Genomic DNA, 21,824 nt, shown 5'->3' on the forward strand with positions numbered 1-21,824 from the left:
CAAGAAACAGTACAGGGGGTGAGAGGCAATCTTCCTCCCTCAGTCCCTTGGGACCCCAACCCTTAAAGTTCTCCCCAATTCCCCATCCCCCTCTTCTTACACTCCCCACCCCAGACCCCCAGCCTTCTCTTGTCCCCCTTCTTTTAGCCCTCATTTCTCCCTCCTCTAGTAGCCCATCCCCTATTTCCTCCCCTATCTTTTAGCACCCCATCGCCCCTCCTATAGCACCCATCCCCCTTCTCTTAGCACCCCATCCCCCCCAGCACCCCATCCCCCCATTTAGCACTCTATCCTTCAATAGCCCATCCCAGACTGTGGGCAGAGGATGCTTGAGAAGCTCTGGAAGCACCCTAGGTGAGGAGGGGCATGAGTAAACCACTCCAGGAGTAAACAATGAAGAGACGCACACCCACACACACTCACACACACAAACACACCCATGTGCACACACTATAAAGAAAGGGCTGAGCCCCCACTCCACAACTATATAAATGCTTAAGAAGCAAGTTTAGAAGGGAAGCCCTTGGGCTGGGTAATGAATCATCTTTAGAATTCCACACAAAGTAGCTTCACACAAAGCCAAGGAAAAAGACAGTTCCAGAGAGCCTCAGAGGCAGGAGAATGTGTCTGAGAGCTGTGGTCTCCTCCACTTCTTCACCAGGGATCACAAGAGAACCCAGACCTAGGCTGCCCCCCAGAAGAAAAGGCTGGACAGAGAAAGAAAGCTTGGCTGGCAGATGGGGGTCCGAAGGAGGCAAGTTCCACCACTTTCCCCTGGACCAGCCAGCACAGCAGGCCCAGGACTGAGAAAAGAGGGGGAGCAGGCAAGAGCCAGGCCCAGGAGCAAGCCCCAGGCTTCTCTAAGGCCAGGACATAACACAGAGCACAGCAAAGGCTCCTTGTTCAAGTCCAGTGGGAAAGCCCTTGGTGCCATGTTGGTTATCTTTGGAATTCAGAAATTAATCAATTTGTCCTCATTAGAAAATCACTTATTTAGGGCTGAGCATCTCCCCCTTCTCTATACCCCAAAACCACCAAATGCTTTAGGGCTCAGGGCTTGGATATCCCCATTTTACAATGGAGAAAACTGATTCTTAGAGAAGTTAATGGACTTGCCCAAGGTCACACAGGTAGTAAGAGGCAGAGGCAGAATAGAATTTGGTTCTGCCTCTTCTCTTGCCTCAGAGGGAAGGGGGTGAGTCCTCCTGTCCAAGGCCAATCACTCTCCTCGTGCCCTCCATCTATCTCCCCCATCTTTTCTTTGTCCTTCCTTTATCCCTGATCTTGTCCCCTCTTCTGGCTCTCTTCTGTCACAAGCCTTCCCACAATCGGGCCATCCCTCATTCTCTAGACCCTTTGCCTCGACCTGCTCACTACCCACTCTCTCCTTGGCCCTGTGCAATCTGGCTTCTGGTCCCAACACTCTGTTCAATCTGCTTAAATCTATAAAGTCCCCAGGAGTCCAAGCACTAGGCCGAGGGGTCTCACATCAGGCCTCGTCCTTGACCTCTCTTCAGCCTCCAGCACCACCAACCAACCCCTCTTCCTGGCTGCCCGCTAACCCTAATAGACTTCTCCCTGGACTGCGGGCCTGGCCCACCCAAACCTTTTCTTTCCTGAAAACGTCTCCCCCAGTAAAGAACGGTGCCTCACATGCCTAGAATGCCCTAATGTTTGCCAAGCACTCTCCTCAAGGTGCCCTGTGGGGCTGGAGAACAGAGAGGATGCTAGAGGGACAATGACCTCTCCAGGATAGCACTGCGAGCATCTGAGGCAGCATTCAAAGCCAGGCTTCCTAACGCCAAGTCCAGTGCTCTGTGTACTGCCCCATGCAACACAGGCACACAGCATACACAGAGACATGCACCCTCAGACACACCTGGGCCCACGCAAGGACACAGGCACACACAGCGACACACACACACTGCACAAGCAAACGCAGACAGTCACATAGTGAGAGCTGGCAGGTGGTCCACACTCAGTAGCTCTCCAGCGCCAAGGGAAGGGCTGACCTTGCACAAGTAGATGCCTCCTCTTCCCCTTCTTATTTCCACTGTTGGGGCCTTTCTATTCCTTCAAGGTGTACCCTAAGGTTCACTTCTGCTCCCTCCACTTGAATATGAGCTCCCTCTCCTTCCAGATTCCCAGAGACTTTGGACTGGATTCCTCCTTCACCCCTGCAGTACATCCCGCCTTAACTGACACCCATGGCCATGTCCTAGGGCCTCTATTGGAATGTAAGTCCCCTGAGGACAGGGATGACCCTTTTTAATCAAAGTGTCCCCACGCCTGGCACACAGAAGGTGCCTAATAAATACTTGTAGAATTAATAAGGTAAATACAGCTCTCAATTCAATCCAATAAATATATATTAAGCACCTTCTGTGTGCCTTTGCACATTGTGCTAAGAGCTAGGGGTACAAAGACCAAAACAAAACTAGACCCTACCCTTCAAGGGGATGAAATTAGACTGTTAGGTGTTAAGAGCTTCCTCAGCACCAGGGACTGAGTGCTGAAGGAGGAGAGACAAATACTACATATGAACCAAATCAATACCAGGCCATTTCAGTGGGGCTATACTAACAACTGGAGGGGTGTGTGTGTGTGTGTGTGTGTGTGTGTGTGTGTGAGAGAGAGAGAGAGAGAGACAGAGAGAGAGAGACAGAGAGAGAGAGAGACAGAGAGAGAGAGAGAGACAGACAGACAAACAGAGTGATCAAGGCAAACTCCAGGCCACCACTCCAGCTGGAGGATATGAATGACAAGTTCTCAGTGCAGATCACAAAGCTGACACAGCAAAGACTACAACAGTGATGAGAGGGTCCAATTGCCAAGGCATCTCCCAGAGTTCTCTCCTCACCTTCTCTTCTCTTTACCTCTCTTCTCTTCTCCTCCCCTTTCTCTCCCTCTTTCTCAAGCTGATAAATTCTTGACTCCCCCCACTTATCATTTCACTTTTCAGAATGGCAGGGAAGTGATGAGGGGTCCTGCTATTCTATACCTCATTCTGACCAAAAGACAGAAGAACTGGCTGGGAGGATGAGGCAGCAGAGTGGAATAGAAAGGACATGGACTTGGAGTTTGGTGACTAGAGTTCATGACTCAATTTCAAGCTTATTAGCTGCATAGCCTAGGACAAGGCATGCTCCTTCTCAATGCCTCAGTTTCCTCAATTGTAAAGTGGGAATACTACTTCTCACGTGCCCTGCTTCATCAGGCTACTATGACCAAAATACTTTGCAAACCTTGGACTCCATTGAGTTATCAGACAGAATGTGCTAATTAATGGACTAAAGTCTATCTGGGCAGTAATCTGCAGTACAGGACCAAAGGCCTGTGTCCTTGGCCCTGTTCTGTTTGACATTTTAACTAGTTACCTGAATGACAGCCTAGATGGGCTGTTATTTGAAGTTGTGTGGGATCACTAATATAACACAGATGGAAGAGTCATGATCCCAGGAAATCTGGACAGGATGGAACCTGAGGTCAAAGCTAACAAGTTCACAAGACCTAAAGCTAAAATGGAGAGGGAGTCCAACCTTCTCATTTTACAAATGAGACCCAGAAGGCAAGGATCATTGACCCAAGATCACTCACAATGAAATTCAATAGGGATCAATGTAAAGTCCTATACTTGGGTTCAAAAAATCAACTTCCCAAATACCAGATGAAGGAAGGAAGTTTGCTAGACAGATGGTTTCTGGGGAAAGGGTTGGGGTGAGGAGTGTCAGGAGGGGGTCAAGAGCAGTCAAGGCAGCTCATTAACACTTATGTCACTGCACCCTAAGGCTCCCCAGGCCTTTCCATCTGGCCTGAATCTGAAATTCATCTGTGTGCTTACTGCTTCCTCCATTAGAATGGGAGCTCCCTGTACAAAAAAACTGGACTATCTGGGTTTTCTGTTCGTATCTTCAGTGTCTGGCACACAGGAAGTGCTTAATAAATGCTTTCATTCACTCATTGACAGAAATACATCACCCAAAGCAAGGGAGATGACTGCCTTTCTTAACTCTGCCCTCCTCAGACCATGGCTGGAATATTAGCATCAGTTCTGAGTGCCACCTTTCAGAAGGGATTTAGAAGAGATGCTGGAAAGCCTTGAGAGGATGGCTCACTAACACAATGCTGAGGGGACTCTGAACCTTGGGTGCTAGTTAATGGATGAAGGAACTGAAGGTATTCAGCCTGAAAAGGAGAGAACTCAGGGGGAAATGTCTTCTGAGTGCCTGGAATGTGAAGAGGGATTCGGCTTATTTGGTGTGGCCACAGAGGGCAAGACCAGGAGCAGAAGGTGGCAGAGGGACCAATTCAGGCCTCAGGTAATAAAAATCATGCTAACAATCATAGTTGTCCCAAAGTGGAATGAATGGACTGCCTTGAGAAGTAGGGAGATCCAGGCCTACACACCTTCGAACCAGCTGAAGAGACACACTTTGGATAGGGATCAGACTAGCTGGTCATCGCAAATACTTCCAGCTCTGCCACCTAATGCTCATCAGAGAAGTGAGCTAGGCCATCCATCCGGTAGCATCTCCTGGGGTGCCCAGAACCTGAACTAGGCTAACCCTGGTTCCATTTCTATCCCTAATCCCATTCTAGGGCCCTGGGCTAGGCTCTTCAGACAGAAACAGCCCTGGAGTCATGAGGGGCAATTCCACAGGTCACCTAGTCCCAGAGCAATCCTGAAGGCTGGCTTCTGAGTGGAACATGATCCCATTTGTCAAGTGGCCCTGGACTTGGCCCTTAATGAAAGTGAATCAACCAGCCGCCGGCCCATGGATCAGTCTGGTCAGGGTGGCTGAACCCCCAGGGCCCAAGCCCCCTGGGGCAGCCTGCAGAGCTAAGAATGACCCAGACTCTGGACCAGGACAGTCCCTTGGGGACCCAGCTGCCACCTCTCCCCTCACTTAACAGCAACAGTGAAAGACGGCCAGGGTGACAGAGCCAGGGAATGGCCAAAGCCTGATGGATAGAGCTCCTTCGTCTTTCACAGGGACCATAGCATCACAGGATTACACATTAGGGACCTCAGAAGTCTTCTATTCCTAGTGCCCATTTTACAGATCAAGACACAGAGGCCCAGAGAAGTTTAAGGACTTGACCAAGGTCACACAGCTAGTTAGTGGCAGAGCTGGGGCTCAGACTGAGCTCTCTTGAGAGTCCAAGGCCGCTTGTGACTAAATCACACTGTCTTCACCTCGGACCTTGGACCTCAGACCTCTGTTACATCCACCTCATGCTCTAATCAGCCACAGACTCCAGGATGAAGGGAGGGTTCCAATAAGGAGAGTAAAAAGGGAGACAAAGAGAGACACAAAGAGATGGAGATAAAGAGGCAGAGATAACGGAGACATGGACACGGACGCTCAGCACCCATAGACACCACTCACACGTACATGCGGCCTGTTCTCCCAAATATTGGAGCTGGCAGCCTCCAGCTGAGCCCTGGCTCCCACTGAGGCTAAGCCTGGGCTCTGCACCCACATTCCAATTGCATTCCTCCCCATCCCACCTTGGCCTTTGGGCTTTCAGATGGTTCTCTTGGAGTAGACCGAGCCTACATGAATCCTCACCCTGTCTGTCCCCACATGTGACCTCCCAAAGCCTCAGAACTGGCAGCTGGGGCCTCAGACATAACCCAGGCCAGACCCCCCCATCCAAAGCACAGCACCCTTGCTTCTGACTGAGTGCCTCTGAGGCTTTGGGCAAGTTTCTCCTCCTGGGCCTCAGTTTCCTCATCCATGGAAGAGGAGGTTGAACTCGATGCCCTTTAAGGCTCCTTCCACCTCTAAATCTATGATCCTACAACTTCATAGGAGATGAGTCCATAGAAACAGGGACCTGGCCACCTCCTAAGGCAGCCAGTCCCATGCTGGACAACTCCAAGTGCTAGGAACTCCTTACACTGGCCTTTGAAAGCTCACAAAGCATCTAGCTCTTCCAAACAGAGGCAGTCACTCCTGCACCCCACCTCCATCCTCATTCTCCAACCATTCTATCTGTTCTGGCCATCCCTATCCTCTGACCTCCATCCTAATTTCTCTGCCCAGCCTTGTTCTCTTAACCATTCCCACTCCTAGCTCTGGCATCCCTAGTTCTGGCCCTTTCCCCACACCTATGCTCATTCCCCTGGTTTGGCCTCTCACATTGCCTCCACTCCTGTGCTCTGCCTCCTCAGTGATTGCCCCAACCACCCCAATCCACCAGTCCATTCCCATCTTGCGGGCCATGCCAATACACATATTCACCACCACCTCCTGGTCTGCCCCAGTCCCCACATCTATCCCCCCAGGCTATCCCTGTACCCTGACATTCATTCCCAGCTCCCCTGTCGGTCCCTGCCCAGTAGCCACCCCCATCCCTGGATCCATCCTTATCCTCATATTCACTCTCATCCCCTGGGTCTTTCTCTACATAGATCCATATACCTTGGTCTGACTTTGTCTCCACATTCACCCTCATTCCCAAGCCTATCCCAATCCTATTTCTTCTCTGTCCCCATCCCCAGGCTGTCTTGACATGCAGACATCCATCCTTCACACTCCCCTGTCCCCAACAACCAGCCCCTTCCCCTGGTCTGTCCTCCTCCCCCCCTCCCCTAGCCTATCTGTTCATTCCCACCTCCATCTCCAACCCCACTCCCCTCGGGGGTCCCAGGGCCCCCATTCCCCCCCCCAGGCCACCCCCACAGCCACTCACCCAGCTCCTCCAGCTCAGCAGTCATGGACTTGGAACGCAGAGTCAACGTGGTACTGGGCGCCCTCTTGGGGGGCGGAGGGGCTGGAAGGAAGAGGGACGACTTGGACTTCCTGTCCAGCAGCAGGAGCCGAGGGGTGGCCAGGTGCAGATGCCACTTCCGCTCCACAGCCTGAATCTCCTCGTACTCGCGGGAGGACGAGTCACACTGAGCCAGGATCTTGTTCAGGCTGCGGCTGGAGGCGAACTTCTTCATGATGTTGGGAGGGATTGGGGCCCAAGGGGAGGGAGAGGGGCTCCTGGGTCCTTGGATTTCAGGCACTCTGAGGGGGGCCAGAGGGGGCCCTGAAGCCTAGAGAAGCCCAGAGGGGTCAAGGGCCCAAGGGGCTAGGGTGGGGTTCAGGGGAGTCAAGGGGGCTCAGGAGGGCCTGAGCATCCGGGATCACTGGTAGCTTGATTCCCTTGGCCTGAGAGTGGCTAAGGGGGCCAAACAGGCTGGGTGTTCAGGGAAGAGGGCACACCAGTACCATGAGGTCAGAGGTTGAAGTGGAGGGCAGGGCCCAGCTCACAGATCCTGCAGGGCCTCTACCTGCCCCTGGAGGAGGCCAGGGATCCTCCCTTCGGCCTGCCACAGGCCCAGCCCACCAGGAGCTTCGGTGGAAGGGTGGGGCAAGGAGCCTAGGAACGGGGAATTCTTCAGGGCTTGGGAATGCCCAGCCGGGCCAAGGGGCCCTTACGGAAGCCTTCCAGGCCCTGAGCTGCAGCGCGATGCTAAACAAATGCCTCTCCTCTTCCCTTCAGGTACCGCCTCCTCCCCTTCCCCCCCCCAACAATACGGTGGCTTCAACGCTCACTGTTGCTACGGCAACGCAGGCCTCCAGGCAGCTGCCACCACTGCCGGAGACTCCCTACCCCCCCCATTCCTCCGCCCCAGGGCGGGGAGCCTGACGCCAGAAGGGGGGACACAAGGAGAGGGCATGTAGGAAAAGAAACTGGGGGGACACAGCATCCCGCCCCCTTTTCTTCTTGCTTTCCTTTCTCATGACGCTCCTCACCTTTCCAGAGAGCCACCCAGACCACCTCAGCCCCATCTTCTTTCAGCCCCCCAGGCTCCCAGGCCTCTCTACTCCCTCGGTCTCCTGGTGTCCCTCCTCTATTCTTAGCCCCCCAGGCTCCCCTCCCCCCCCAACCTCTCTCTCCCCTGCTCAGTCCCCCAGGCTCCCCTCCCCCTCCTTTCTAGCTTCCTTCACCCCTTCCTGTGCCCAGCATCCCTAGGTTCCCCTTCCCCTCTCTGCTCAGTCCCCAATCCCCTGTCCTCCCTCCTCTACTCTCAGACCTCTAGACTTCCCTACTTCTCTCTCAGGCCTCCAGATTGCCCCTCTTTCGATCAATGCTCCCCTCACCTCTCCGCCGTGCCCCCTCTTCCTCCGGTTTCCTTGTCACTGACACGACCTTCATGAGCAGGCGGTTCCCACCTTGGCGGATCAAGGCCACAACCTGCTTATGTCCAACCTTCACCACGTTGACTCCATTCACCTGTGGATGGATTCACCCCAAAGAAGGGAGGAAGACAGAGAGGGGTGACCTCTCTGACCCTGGGGCTCAGTCCTCTGGTGTTATGCCTCCCCAGCCTGCTCAGTGTCCCAGATCCTGTCTCTGACAAGAGGCTAAAGACCAGTTGGGGGGAGGCCATCGGCACTCACCCTGGCACTGCTCTGTGAGGTCAGAGAGCAGCCCCTCAAGGGTGTATTTGACCCCAGGGGAGTTCCCAGCCGGGGCCTGCTATCCCTGGGGGAGGGGAGGCGGAGCTTGGAATTGATCCTCAACACCTCCTTCCTCCTCCCAGGAATCTGCTTGGGTTGTGAGGGCTTGGGGGGTGGAGAAAGAAGCAAGGTGATGGCAGAGGGAGCTAGGAAAGGCAAGGGCTGAGAATGAGGAGACCTAGGGGAAGAAGAGGACTAGAGTAACCATATAAGGGAAAGCGGAGAGGGTCATTGGCTTGGGGATACAGGGATAGAAGGGTGGTGGGAAGAGGACTAGGGTCATGGTGGTAAGGGGGCTGGGAGAAGAAAGGGCTGGGAAGAGCCAGGAAGGGAATCATAGGATCATAGATATAAAGTAGGAAAAGGCCTTAAAGACCTTCTAGTCAAAGCTTTCTTTTCTTTCCTTTCTTTCTTCTTTTTTTTTTTTTGACAAATGAGGAAACAGAGGCTTAGAAAGGTTAAGTGACTTGCCCAGGGTGACATAGCTAGTAAGTGTCAAAGGCAGAATTTGAAACCAGGCCTTTCGGACTCCAAGTCCAACACTCAATCTCTCCACCATGTCACACAGATGGCCTCAGAAGGGTTGAGGAGAGGGAGGGAGGAGGACAGTCTCAAATGACCCACTTACTGGAGCTGGGAGGAAGGGAAGGCCAGAGTGACCAAGGGAGGGGCTGGGAAGGGCTGAAATGGGAAGGGTTGACTAGGGTTGTAATAGAAAAGGGGGCTGGGCTGGGCAAAAGCTAGAAGTAGCCACAGCAGAAGGGCTTGGGCTTGGGGGAGAGGTGCCTAATGGTCTGGGAAGTTTGAGGGCAGCAGGGGTACAAGGACTGGAGAAGGACCAAGGTGATGGGGGAAGGGGTAGGTTGAGAGGTTGAGGGCTAAAAGAGACTGTGGTAGAATGGGGACAGGGAGATGGGGTGAGCTGTAAGTCTAGGGTAAGCTAGTCTAGGAATGGGGAGGGCATGAGCAGGGCTGGGCAAGTTAAGGAGGGATTTAATAACAATAATAGCTTGCATTTACATAAGCAAAATGCTTTACAAATATCTGCTATGAGCCTCACAATAACCCCATGACATAGATGCTCTTATTATACCCATTTCACATAGTGAAGTGACTTGCCCAGGGTCACACAGCTAGGAAGTGTCTGGAGCAGGATTTGAACTCAGGTCTTTCTGATTCCATGTCTACTGCTTGTTCTTATGCACCCAGAACTTAGAGAGGGCTAGGATGGTGGTGGAAAGAGCTGGTCAGGTGAGTGAGAAAAGAACTAGGCCCTAGGGGAAGCCTAGGGGGATAGCAGAAGAGGGGTGTAAGAGGTGAAGAGGTGAAGGCCAGGGAGGGCAGAGGTGGAAGGATTGCGAGGGAGGAAAGACTCAGGGGGAATGAAAGTTTGGGGTTGGGAACGGCCATAGAGGAAACAGTTCCTCCTTCCCCCAAGATCCCAGAGCCCTTTTTTTTTGAGTCTCCTTTATCCTTCAATTGCCCCATTTTGTGCTCAGTTTAATTCATCGGATCCCGAGCTTTCAAGCAGGAAGGAACCTTCAGGGACATCTGCAGAGGAGGAGACTACGGCCACTCAGAAGGGGAAAGACAGGAAGCAACAAAACCGGGATGGGACCTCCAAGGCCTCTTATTCCAGCTCCAGTTCCCAGTTCAAGTCAACGAATGTCCCAGGGCTTGGCCCTGGGATCCACGATGATGTGCACATGTGACCTGTCCCCTGATGGGCCATGCCTTCCTCGAGAGTAAAGACACGTCTTGGCATCTTGGGCTCTCCCTAACCCCCAGTCTAGGGCTTTGCACACAGTAGGTACTAAACAGATGCTGGGTTGCTCAATCAAGTAAAGAGGGGTGGGCCTTGGGGGGGGCACAAAGACTCACCTCAATAAGGAAGTCTCCTGTCCGGAGTCCTGCCCTCCAGGCCACACCCTCATAATCCACAGATTCTAAGTACTGGAGAGCAGGGAAGGCTGGGGTTGGTGTGAATTCTTCAATGGGGGTCTCTGCTGTAGAGAGATGCAAAGAAGAGATATGTGGGCCAGAGGGAGAGACAAGAGATGAAGATCAAGGAATCAGTGGATCAACCATTCAATCAATCAACAAGCACGTATTAAGTGCCTACTGTGTGCCCAGAGGCACTAGAGACACAAGGGCCCTGTCCTTAAGAAACTGCCATTCTGTAGGTCCAGTGAGAAGGGAAGTATGCAAGAAAGACAAGAGAAAGAAAAGACTCTGGGAGAAAGATTGAGGAGGGCAGGAGGAATGCTGCTGAGGAAGAGATCCCGGAGAGGTACCAGGTAGGAGGAAAGAAACATGGTGAGGGGAGAGAACAACATGGGGCTGGAGGAAAGGAAACAGGGCTGAGGAAAGACAGGGCTTTGTACGTAGAGATGGAAAAGGAAACCCAGCAAGTGTGAGTCAGGGGGTCAGGGCATAGGGATGCGGACTCAGGGATCTGAGCTGGGGTCAGATTAGGAGATGACAGGCAGCCCCAGCACTCTGCCCCTGCCCAAGACTGTACCCTTCAGGGGCAGCTAGGTGGCGCAGTGGATGGAGCACCGACCCTGGATTCAGAAGGACCTGAGTTCAAATCCGGCCTCAGACACATAACACTTACTAGCTGTGTGACCCTGGGCAAGTCACTTTACCCCATTGCCTAGCCAAAAAAAAAAAGTCCAAGACTGTACCCTTCCCCACACCTCTCAATGGGGGGAGGGGAAGACCATCCCAACCATCCCTTCCATCAGGGACTGAAGCACAGGAAGCTCCAGCTGGTTACAATGTTGCCAGTCACCCTGCAGCCAGCTACACTGTAGCTAGCCATTCTCCAAAGTTTCCAGCACAAGGGAGTAGGGAAAAGGGAAAGGAAGACATCACAGGAGCTCACAGAAGGGAGAGGACAAGTGGCCCCCTGGTCAGCTGCCAGAGGGGAGAGCAGCCTGAGAGTCAGTTCAGCCCAGGAAGTACAAGATCCCAGAATCCCTGACCTGGGACTGGAAGGGACGTCCAAGGCCATGGGTCCAATTCCTTCACTTTACAAGGACGCAACTGAAGACCAAAGAATTTAAGTGATCAATAGGTCTAGGGTCTTCGGGGACCATCAAAGGCTCCTTCAGTTTACAGATGATAAAACTCAGGCCCTAGAAAGGCTAGGGTCTCATGAGTAATGAGCGCCAAAGGCTGGATTTGAGCCCGTCTTCTCCAGTCAATGCGCCTGTCCCCCTTTTCATACTTCTTTGCGGTTTACTTCAAGTCCTCAACTAACCCCTCATGCCACATGGGGATCTTTGGGGAGAAAGCACTTTCCTGCCCTAGGTGGGAGAAAAGGAAGCTGTCCTCTCCAGGGGAACCAGCCCCACGGCTGTGTAGAAGGAGTTCAAAGGGAGCAGCCCAGAGCTGGAAGGAACCAACACAGTGGTCCACTGTGTGAGCAGCATAGTAGACAGAGCGCTAGACCTGGGTCATGAGGACCTGGGTTGGAATTCTTGTTGCTCAGTCATGTCCTACTCAACATAACACCATGGACTTCTGTCCACGGGATTTTCTTGGCAAAGATACTGGAGTGCTTTGCCATTTCCTTCACCAGTGTGTCCCCATTGTACAGATGGGGAACTGAGGCAAATCGGGGTTAAGCGACCTGCCCAGTATCTGAGGCTAGAATTGAACTCAGATTCTTCCTGCCTCCCAGCCCAGTGTTCTATCCACACATCACTGTTCCTCAGTTTCCTCTTTTGTAAAAATGAAGGGGTAGGACTTAATCTCCAGGGCCCCTTGCAGCTCTAGCTCTGTGATCCTTACCTGATGGAACTTCCCCTGCCCAAGTGGGCACCCAGCCTTTGTCTGAAGACACAGCGACAGAAAATTCTCCCCTTACACACACACACACACAGAGTACCCACCCCACCTCCCTTATTGTTAGGAACAAATGGAATGCTGGGAAGGAGATGCTGAGCCCTGGCCCAAGGCTCTCATCACCACCTCAGGCCCTCCACATCTGCATGAGAACAGCTAAGAAAGCTTAAGGCAGAGCTCTATTTATAGGTGGGCTACAGCCCAGAAAGGGCAGAGAATAGGGAAGACCCAGGCAGAGCCAGGGCCCCTCAAATTGCCAGGGGTATGGCCCTGACAGCCCCTAGTCTGGGACTGTTGCTGACCTTACACCTATTGGTTCCAGACCCTGTCTAGTACCACCGTCCCAGAAGCCCCTAGTTGGAAAGGGCCTTGGAGGCCTCTGGTCCTACCCCATGTGAACAAGAATCCCCTCCCCACACACCACCTCCACCACCACCACATCCCCAGAAAGCAAGCATCTCCCCTCTTCACTAGGAATAGAAATCTTTAGAAAATCCCAGTTTCCTGCTTGTGTCAGAAGCTGCTGAAGGAAAGGAAGAGACCAAGACTGGGGACCGGCTCCAAACTGGGCTAGGAAGGTTCCTTCTAAGTGGTTACTTTGGGGACATGAAGGAGCATGAGCATTCTTGGGATCTGCTCGTGAGAAAGTATCTCAAGGCCCAGAGTCACTGATCCGGGGATAGAACCAGCATTAACAGTGTCCCAGCACTACCCACCCCCCACCCTAAACCTCTTCTACATCTAGTCTCCTACTCCCTCCCCATCTGGGGCCATTACCTTCTATATATGTCCCCTATTTCCCTCCTTAAAAAAACTATCTGTGCCCACCTCCACAGTGCGTACGTGCCCCCTATTCCCCTCTGAACATGCCCTGTTCTCCTCCTGCCACTGCCCTATATCCTGTACCTCTGTACCATTCACCTTCCATGAGAGCCCCCTATTTCCCCATTAGTGCCCCGCTCCCCACTGTCTCCATGGCTCCCCCATCCCACTTAGTTACCTTTGGCTCCCCGAAGGACGAAGCCAAAACCCTCTTGCTCCCGCTTCTGCAGGACAGCCACCTTGTCTTCAATGACATAGTCACTGGGGGAGGGGAAGAAAGGAAAGGGAATGGGGGAAGCTTTCTCAGCCCAGGCCCTCCCAGGCCCTAACTCCCACCCCGACTTGTGACTGCCCCCAGTGGACAATGTGGGAGAGAGACCTTGGTGTGCCTCTGTCCTATGGAAGATGTCTGTCCAGCCAGATGTGTGTCTCATGGGAAGTAGAAAGGTGGAGAGAGGTAGTCAAATGTATAGGGGAGGCGAATCAGCACCTCGGCCCCCAACCCCCAAATGTCAACCCTGATACCCCCATTCTTCCACCTACCCCTGTCCGAAGCGTCACCTCCCCCTCCCATCCCTTCTAGCCCCCTCCCCCATCCCAGCTCCATACCTGTGTGAGGTGAGACTGTCGTAAGAGCCCACAGTATAATGTCGGAAAAGGCGCTTGGTTCGGTCCTCACGTGTTTCTGGGGGAAGGGGGACTTTCAGGGGCTGGAGGGAGTTCCTTCCCCTCCTCTCCTCCCCCTTCCCCTCCCCACCAGAATTTGCTCCCAGGAACCCTTATCGCAGTCCCATTGACCAAAAGGGAGAGTTAGGAGCATGGAGGAAGCAGGGTTCTATGGCCATGGGAGTGCCCAGAGCTAGGGGAGGTTAGCAGGAAGGGGCTAGGGGTGAATTAGGCTAGAGCCTGAGGCATGGACTCTCCTTGAGGCTTTGGGACACTAAGTAGCTGAGGGAGCTGGGCCTCCCCTGGTCCCAGGACCAAGCGAAAGAAAACCAGCCTCCAATAGCAGAGTAACTGAGGGACTGAGACAGACACAAAGTGGAGGGAAGCTGGGCAGTGTGTGTGTGTGTGTGTGTGTGTGTGTGTGTGTGTGTGTGTGTGTTTGTGTTCGGGCACACACGCACACTGAGCTCTGCATCACCGTATGTCTGAACTGCCATATCACCAGGATGGAGAAAGCCCTGACGATGGACTCAGAAGACGAGGCTGTGCCTCTCAGATCTGCTGTTTGCTCCCTGTGTGACCTTACGTAAGTCTTAACTCCTCTAAGCCTGTCGGCTCCTCAGAAAGGAGGGACTTGGTTTCGATGCTCTCTTTCAATTCCCCAGCAGACTGTCAGCTCCCTGTGAGCAGGAGCTGTGGTTTCACTCATCTCAGCTCTCCCCAAAGCATACCAGTGCTAAGGCATTACAGGCCCCAGAAGTAACTGGCAAACGTCCAGGAGGCTCAGGAACCGCTCAGGTAATGTGTTCTTACTGTGAGGGAATCCTTACTCACCACAGCACCAGCTTCTGGCTTCCTTCCAGGCACAATTAACTCTGCGGGCCCGGGGGGGCCCCTCCCCACTGGCAGCAGCAGCTGTCTCCCTCAGGCCTGGTCGTGCCCACAGAAAGTAAGCTGCCTGAGAGCAAGGGCTGACGTGCTTATGTTTGTGGCTTACGCAGAAGCACCACTTGGCTGACCTTCGCTCCTTCCCTCCTCCACACTTCCCAAATCCAGCCAGGTGCCAGGCCCTGTACTTTTCACCTCTTCTCCATATTGCAACAACCTTCTAACTGGCCTCTGCCTCCAGTCTCCAGTCGATCTCTCATAAGCTGCCCTGGTTCTCTAAATGCACAGGTCTCTCACCATGGCAGTCCTGTGCTCAAAACCCTTCGTGGCTTTCCATTGCCTGTGGAATTACATGGACATTCCTTAGCTTGACAGTCCAGGTTTTCTCCATTGGAATATAAGGAAATTGTTCATTCTTTGTATTGTATCCTTAGGGCCTAGCACACAGCTCAACACACAGTAGGTGCTTAATAAATGCTTGTTGCTTGCTTGATTCCACTATTTGGCTCCAACTGAACTGCCCAACCTTATTTTGCAGGACCCCACTTTGTACATGCTCTACCCCAGCCACGCTAGTCTCACCCCATATTCATCCCGTCTTCTTCCATCTTCTTGCATGTGCATAAGCAATAGTCCTTGTCTACAATGGCTCCTTCTCCCTTCATATCTGCCTGTTGCAATCCTCTTCTCTCTAGGCTCAGCCATCTCCACTGTAACACGATCCCTCTCACAGAAACCATCCTTCCCTCTGAATCAGCCACCTCCTATCTGCTGGGTGACCCTTCCTGATGTACTTAGCCATTTTCTAATTTATATCTGAGTTATTCATATATGTCTCAACTGCTCCCAAGCTCCTTGGGAGGGCAAGGCCTTCACAGGACTTTGTATACAGTAGGTGATTAATAAATGCTGCTTGAGTTGAACTGAGTCCTGTGGATTCCACCCCTGCTGAGGCTCTCCAAGTCCTCTTATCTGCCTCCCTGGCCTGCTTGCCCTCCTTCTGGCCCTCATTTCTTGCCTTTCACATTAGCCCATAGCAGAAAGAGCACCAGTGTTAGGTTCAGAACCTCTGGACTTCAGGCTCAGGCCCCTCTCTGGCCCACAGTCCCTCCCAGTGGCTAGCATTCTGTGATTATTGCCAGCTAGCATCTGTCCCTCTGTCCCATCCCATCCAGACCAGGAAAGTTATCCTCCCAATGCGTTAGTCGGATCCAATCCCCCCGCTGCTCCCCATTTCACCGAATCACAGACATCAGCAGAGGAAGCAGCTGTTGAGCCCAAAGTGGATTTCCCAAATAGCCCTTCGGATGCCAAGCTGAATATATTCCGCACCCAATAAGCTGCAAACGCCTTACAGTAGCACTCAAGACCTACTCTAAGCAGGCCCCCTAAGAACACCTGCATGTCCCCTCAAGTCTCCTTTCCTTTATTCCTCTTCCCCTAAGTTTCTGCTCAAGGCATAGGACCTCCATGAAGGCTTTCCTGGCCTAGGAGAACTTCATTCATTCAACACAAACGCATCAGGGGCAGAGCAGGCGGAGGGCCCCCGTTCCAGGCCTGTCCACCATCTACACAGCCTTCCTTGGCACCCAGCACAGACTGCCTAGCTCTGATATTTGTCTCCTTCTGTCTGTGCCACCCCCCCCCCGCCTTGAGACTACCTGCCTGCCCCTCCCGGGCTGAGTCAATGGGTTAAAGCTTCTTTCCTATTTGACCACAGTAACTCCCCTAGAAAGTGAATGCGACTTGGCCCTGTGGCACCTCTTCATTCCTTTCTACCTTCAGCTGACCCAACACAATCTGACCTGATCCTGACCTTTTCTGCTTGGCCAGACAGCCCCACAGCCTCCACAAGCACCTCCTTGGTGCCAGGTCTCACGTCAGACACTGTCCAACGCTATCCTTGGTGTGACCCTTTGGGGCCTCCTCCAACACATTCCCCTCTTACTGTGGGAGGCGGGGAGAGCCTGGGAAAGGCTGGGAACTGCCCCAATAGGTCCAGGAAACCAAGTTTTGCTGGGGTTTGAGTAGCACACCTGTACCCCTGGACCCTGGCACCATCCCACTGGTGACTTTCTGGGCTATCATCTTGTCCCTCCAAGACCTCTGCCTTTTCAAACCAAAGCCTCACCATTACAGTCACTTTTACATTATAGGGCACTTTCAGCTGATGTCCACAGGCCTCAGATAGCCAGCCCTGGGTCAGACCATGGTCTCCAAGCTCTGTGCTGACAGTGTCCAGCCTTCCTGGGTGGTACCAGTCTCAGGCTGTAGCAGTGCAACACCCCGGAAGTGCCTTGGCATCCTTTTCCCTCCATGTTTTACCACACCCTTCCCCATAGCAGAGTTTGCCGGCCACTCCTCAGTAGCCCACATGGTCTCAAGAGTGAAGGATCAGCTCCGTGAGGACAGGGATGCTTGTTTTTGTCTTTCCATTTCCCCGACCTAGCACAGAGCCCAGGACCCAGTAAGGCCTTGGTAAATGCTGCTCCCCAGCTCTGCTGGCTGCCGTGTCACCTTGAACAAGTCTCTTCCTGGGGCCCTCAGCCATCTCAGCTAGGTAGGCCAGCTACAGTTAAAGAAAGGCCGTGAGAGAAATGGTCATTCAGCCTGACACTGTAGTCACTGTCTCTAAAAGTGCTTCCTTATGCACAATTTTAAAAGCTCCCAGGCCCACAGTAACTCAACTGTCCTGGGTGTGATTAGATCCTGCTCTCTGCTTTCCTTGATATACATGCTCATATACCCCCCTCCCAGAACCCCAAAGACCTAGGCCCCCACCAGACCCAGGCAGCCAAGCCTTCAGCCCACTAGGGCTACTTAAGGCCCCAGTGAGATCTGCTCCACCTCTGACTCACCAATCTGGAGTTCCCAGGGACACCCTGAGAAGGCCTTCAAACAGACAGGAGTCCTACGGGCAGTTGGCCAGTCCTCTGGCCCAAGGGCCATGGCCAATGAGGCCAAAGACCAAGCACGCATGCCAGCAAACAAATCCAGTTTCCCCCTGCTGGTCCTTCACAGCTGGAGATGCCAACCCTTCTGAGCCCACAATTTTTTCCAGGGGATCATAGGATTTAGAGCTAGAAGGATCTTCACAGGTCACTGAATCTACCTCCAACTTTTTACAGTTGAGAAAACTGAGGCCCAGAGGTTCAGTGACTCGCCCAAGGTCACACACATAGGAAGAAGCAGAGCCAGGCTTGACTGTTCGGGCTTCTGATGCTGGCCAGGTCCAGTCCATTTCCTTTCGCACCAGTCTGCCTCTGTGTCCATTTGGGTAGAAAAGATCCTATGCATTTATGTACAGCCACGTAACCCAGCACCAGCTGCCTCCAGAGACAGTGGGAAAGGAGGACGGCCTTCCTGGCCCCTTCTCGGGCTGGGCTCCTGGCACGATTCCTTCTTCATCCCTGCTACTATCTCTTCCTCATCCCTTCGTCTGTCAGGCCCCTCCCTCTTTGAGGTGCCAGGGCCTCTCCCGGGCTTGGAGGCCACCCACAGGCCGCTCCTCCCAGGCTCTGGCCTAATTTCTCCTCTGCCCCAACTGGCCATGCTCTGTGGGCTTCCCTGCTCTGCTCGCTTGGGCAATCTGTCCATTTGGAAAGGCGCCTTTTGTCCTACAGTGACCTCCTCCTTCCCTCTCTCCCTCCCTCCCTTCTCCTGTCACTTGCCTAGGCAGAAGCTTCTCCCCAAGCACCTGTATGTGCACGCGTGAGTGCAACGCTCATGCCATGTGCTGTATGCATGTCCGTATGGTGCGTGTGTCATATGAACACTATGTATATGGTACATTGTGAGCTGCATGTATGTGTGGACTAATGTGTGTTCATGTGATCTGTGCATTGGGGTACATGTTATAGGTGCATGTGTGTGTGCTCATCATGTGCTCTTATCTGTCTCTGAGAATCTGGGCATGTGCTTCCCATGGAGTAAGCTGAGCAAAGGGGAAGGTCCGTGTGGAGGTAAGGGATCCCTCTGGGAGAACAGGTAATGGTCACTCACCATGCCGTGTGTCATATTGGCGCATCTGGACCTCCTCCACGCAGTCAGCTGGGAACCAGCCCGTGCGACCTTTCACCGTTCCCTCCCAGAAACCGCCCTCCCCGATGCTCAGCACTGGGAGGACAGACAGACAGACGCATCACACAGAAACCCCCCCTCTTCTCTGGGTCCCTTCCTTCCCAATGTCCCCGCCCATCCCCCTCCTCCAGCTCTGTCCCTTGGACAATTTGGGACAGACATTGGGAAAAGAGAAAAGAGCAGATGGGAATCAAACAAGAATGAACAAGTGGGGGGGGCAGGAGGAGAGGAAGGAGAGACAGAGAAAGAGGTAAAGAAGGAGGGAGAGAGAATTCTGGGGCACAGAAGGAAGGGAAAAGAGATTTACAAAACAGGACAAAGCAGAGACTGAGATGGAGAAGCAGAGAGAGGGAAACAGAAAGATAAATGGAGAAAAAATAAGAACCAGACAGAGTTGGGGAGGGGGACAGAAACGGGGGGACAAGACTGAAAGGCACCTTGCCAAGTCCCTCATTCCCATCCTTCTTTTTCCATCCCACTCTTATTCCCTCTCCCCATCTTCTTCCGCAAGTATCCTTCTCATCAACCCCACTCACATCCCCCAGGGGACCGAACCAGGAATGCAGCAGCACCTGGAAAGAGCCAGAGGCTTAGACCTTCTGACTGACCCAGAGGCCCAAGGCCTAGATGCCCAGGAGGTAGGACGGGACAGAGTTCCAAACCAGTTCTCTGAGACACAGCTAAAGAGCTGAGTTTATCATAAGACAACCCATAGTGATATAGGAACCCCTTATTGTAACAGGGAACCCCATAATGACAGAGGAGTCCCATAATATGTATATAATATAAATATACATATAGAGTGAGCCAAGAAGACTCCCTCTAAAAAGGACATAGGGAAGACCCTCTAGTGGAAAGAAGGAACCCCTCCCCCCTATAGTGACACAGGAATTCTTGAAATTGACCAAATGGCCTCTTGTAGGGAGAATGGCACATCCCATAGAAACGTATAAAACCAGAGGTTCCCCCAAAGTGACACAGAACACAATCTACAGTGACCTAGGGAACCCACTGACATAAGGACATGCTATATTTACAAAGAGCCCCCTAGTGACAAAGATTCCCCAACAAAGTGGCCCAAGGACACCCTGAAGTAACACAGGGCTTCCTATAGCGACCAAAAACAAAAAAAAAAACCCTTCTACTGACAGAAGGGACTCCTCAGAGCAGCAGTCACCCCCTCTGACCCCAAAGACACAGAGGCACGCTTCAGCAGGGGTCTTTAGCCTTTTATGTGTCCAGGATCCCTTGGGCAGCTGCTGCAGCCTATGGTAAACCCCTTCTCAAAATCATGGTTTTAAATGAATAAGATGAAATGTGTTTGGTTACAGAGAAAAAGAATTATACTGATATACAGCTAGCAATCACAGACCCCAGGTTCAGAAGCCCAGATCAACAGTGCTACAGGGACCTCCTCACAGGACATTGAAAGACAGTGAAAGCCCCCTATAATTACACAGATTCCTCAGAGTGACAGTGTCAGATCTAGATATGATAGTGACATGCTATTCCAACATAGGAATATCCCTCATAGTGACAGAAGCCCCCATAACGATAGAAGGGCTCCTCTCAGACCACTCAGAGTACCCGAGTTTTTCCTCAACCTGATATGGACCTCAGCACAGTGCCAGGAGAATCACTTGAAAACAAAAGGGCCCCTGGTAGAAGAATCCCCCATAGCGACATACAGAGCTCCTCAGAGTATCGAAGACACACCCTCTAGTAACAGAAGGTCACCCTCTTAGAGTGACCCAAGAAACCCCCTCGGTAGTGACGTTGCCCCTAGAGGGGGACACTCCCATACTAACCCAGATACCCCAACCTGGTGACCCCCAAATAGGGACAGAGACCCCAATATAGTGACAAAGACAAAATATAGTTACAAACCCCTTACGGTGATCCAGAAACCCCAATGGAGCTGAGACCCCTCTAGAGTGACCAAGGAAATTTCTATAGTAGCAGATACCCATCCTAGTGGCCCAGGGAGCCTCTAGAGGGCTCTAAGGCCACTCCCACTCCCCCAGTGACACACCCCCTTTTCCAGCTCTCTGGTCCTTAGTCCCCCTCCCCCACTCACCTTGGTTGGATGCAGGCACGACCGGAGCCCCATCCTTCCCTCCCGCCGGGGCTGTCCGTGGGCCCTTCCGTCAGTCCGCCGGTCTGTCCGCATCCCCAACTGCCGGCCCGTCCCCACCAGCCCTGGGGGCCCTGCCAGTCACCCAGTCCCTCTCTCCTCCCCCCTCGGCCCGGCTGGCTCACCCTTGACAGCTTCGCCGCGGTGCAGCGGAATCTCGCCCTCGCCCCGCGGGCTGTGCGCATTCACCACGATGAACTTGCGGCCGGGGACCGCGCTGTAAAGTTTGCGCTTTGGGCCCCGGGGCGGCGCGGGCGAGGGTGCGGGCGCGGGCGCAGGGCTGGTGGCCGCAGCGGGGCCCAGAGCTCCCGGGCCGCCACCGCCGCCGCCTCCTCCTCCTCCTCCTCCTCCGGGGCCGCCGCCGGGGCCGCTCGGGCTGTAGACAAACACGTAGGTGACGGAGGCGATGCCCGCGGGCAGCTCGCAGGCGAAGCCGGCGCCCGGGGCCTCGGTCATGGCCATGGCGCCCCGGCCTCGGCCTCGGCCTCGGCCTGGGCCCGGCCCCCTGCTCCTCCGGCCCCGCCGGCCTCACCGCAGCCGCAGCCGCAGCCGCAGCCGCTGCGTCCGCCGCCCGGGGCTGCCGACCGGGGCCGCCCCAGCCGCCGCCGCCTCCTGGGCCTCCTGCTGCCGCCGCCGCCGCCCGCCCGCCGGGGGCCGGGCCCGCGGCCGCCGCCGCTCCATGCGCCGGGCTCGGCTCCCCGCTCCCCGCTCCTCGGCGCCCCGCGCCTGGCCGCTGCGCCCGCCTGCCTGCCCGCCCGCCCCCCGGCCCGCGCCGCCGCCGCCGCCGCCGCCGCCGCCACCAGCGCACGGCCGCCGGCCGCCCCGCCCCTCTGCTCTCCTCCCCTCCCCTCGCTGCTCCCCCGCCCTCTCCACCGCCCCCCGATTCTCTCCTGTCAGCGCCGGCTCAGGACGCACGGACCGAC

General features: G+C 53.9%; 1 protein-coding gene across 1 annotated transcript in view; it reads right to left on the reverse strand.

Annotated features, from left to right (window-relative positions):
• SHANK3 (SH3 and multiple ankyrin repeat domains 3) overlaps positions 1-21,824 on the reverse strand; it is a 69,665-nt gene that overhangs the window by 36,112 nt on the left and 11,729 nt on the right. Inside the window, 7 exon segments of the mRNA XM_020982839.2 lie at positions 6,700-6,780; positions 8,100-8,232; positions 10,341-10,465; positions 13,312-13,394; positions 13,743-13,818; positions 18,690-18,803; positions 21,027-21,277. Coding sequence (XP_020838498.2) covers positions 6,700-6,780; positions 8,100-8,232; positions 10,341-10,465; positions 13,312-13,394; positions 13,743-13,818; positions 18,690-18,803; positions 21,027-21,277 — 863 coding nt within the window.

Source organism: Phascolarctos cinereus, unplaced genomic scaffold, assembly GCF_003287225.1.
Source record: "Phascolarctos cinereus isolate Bilbo 61053 unplaced genomic scaffold, phaCin_HiC Scaffold_1;HRSCAF=81, whole genome shotgun sequence".
NCBI classification, from domain to species: Eukaryota; Metazoa; Chordata; class Mammalia; order Diprotodontia; family Phascolarctidae; genus Phascolarctos; species Phascolarctos cinereus.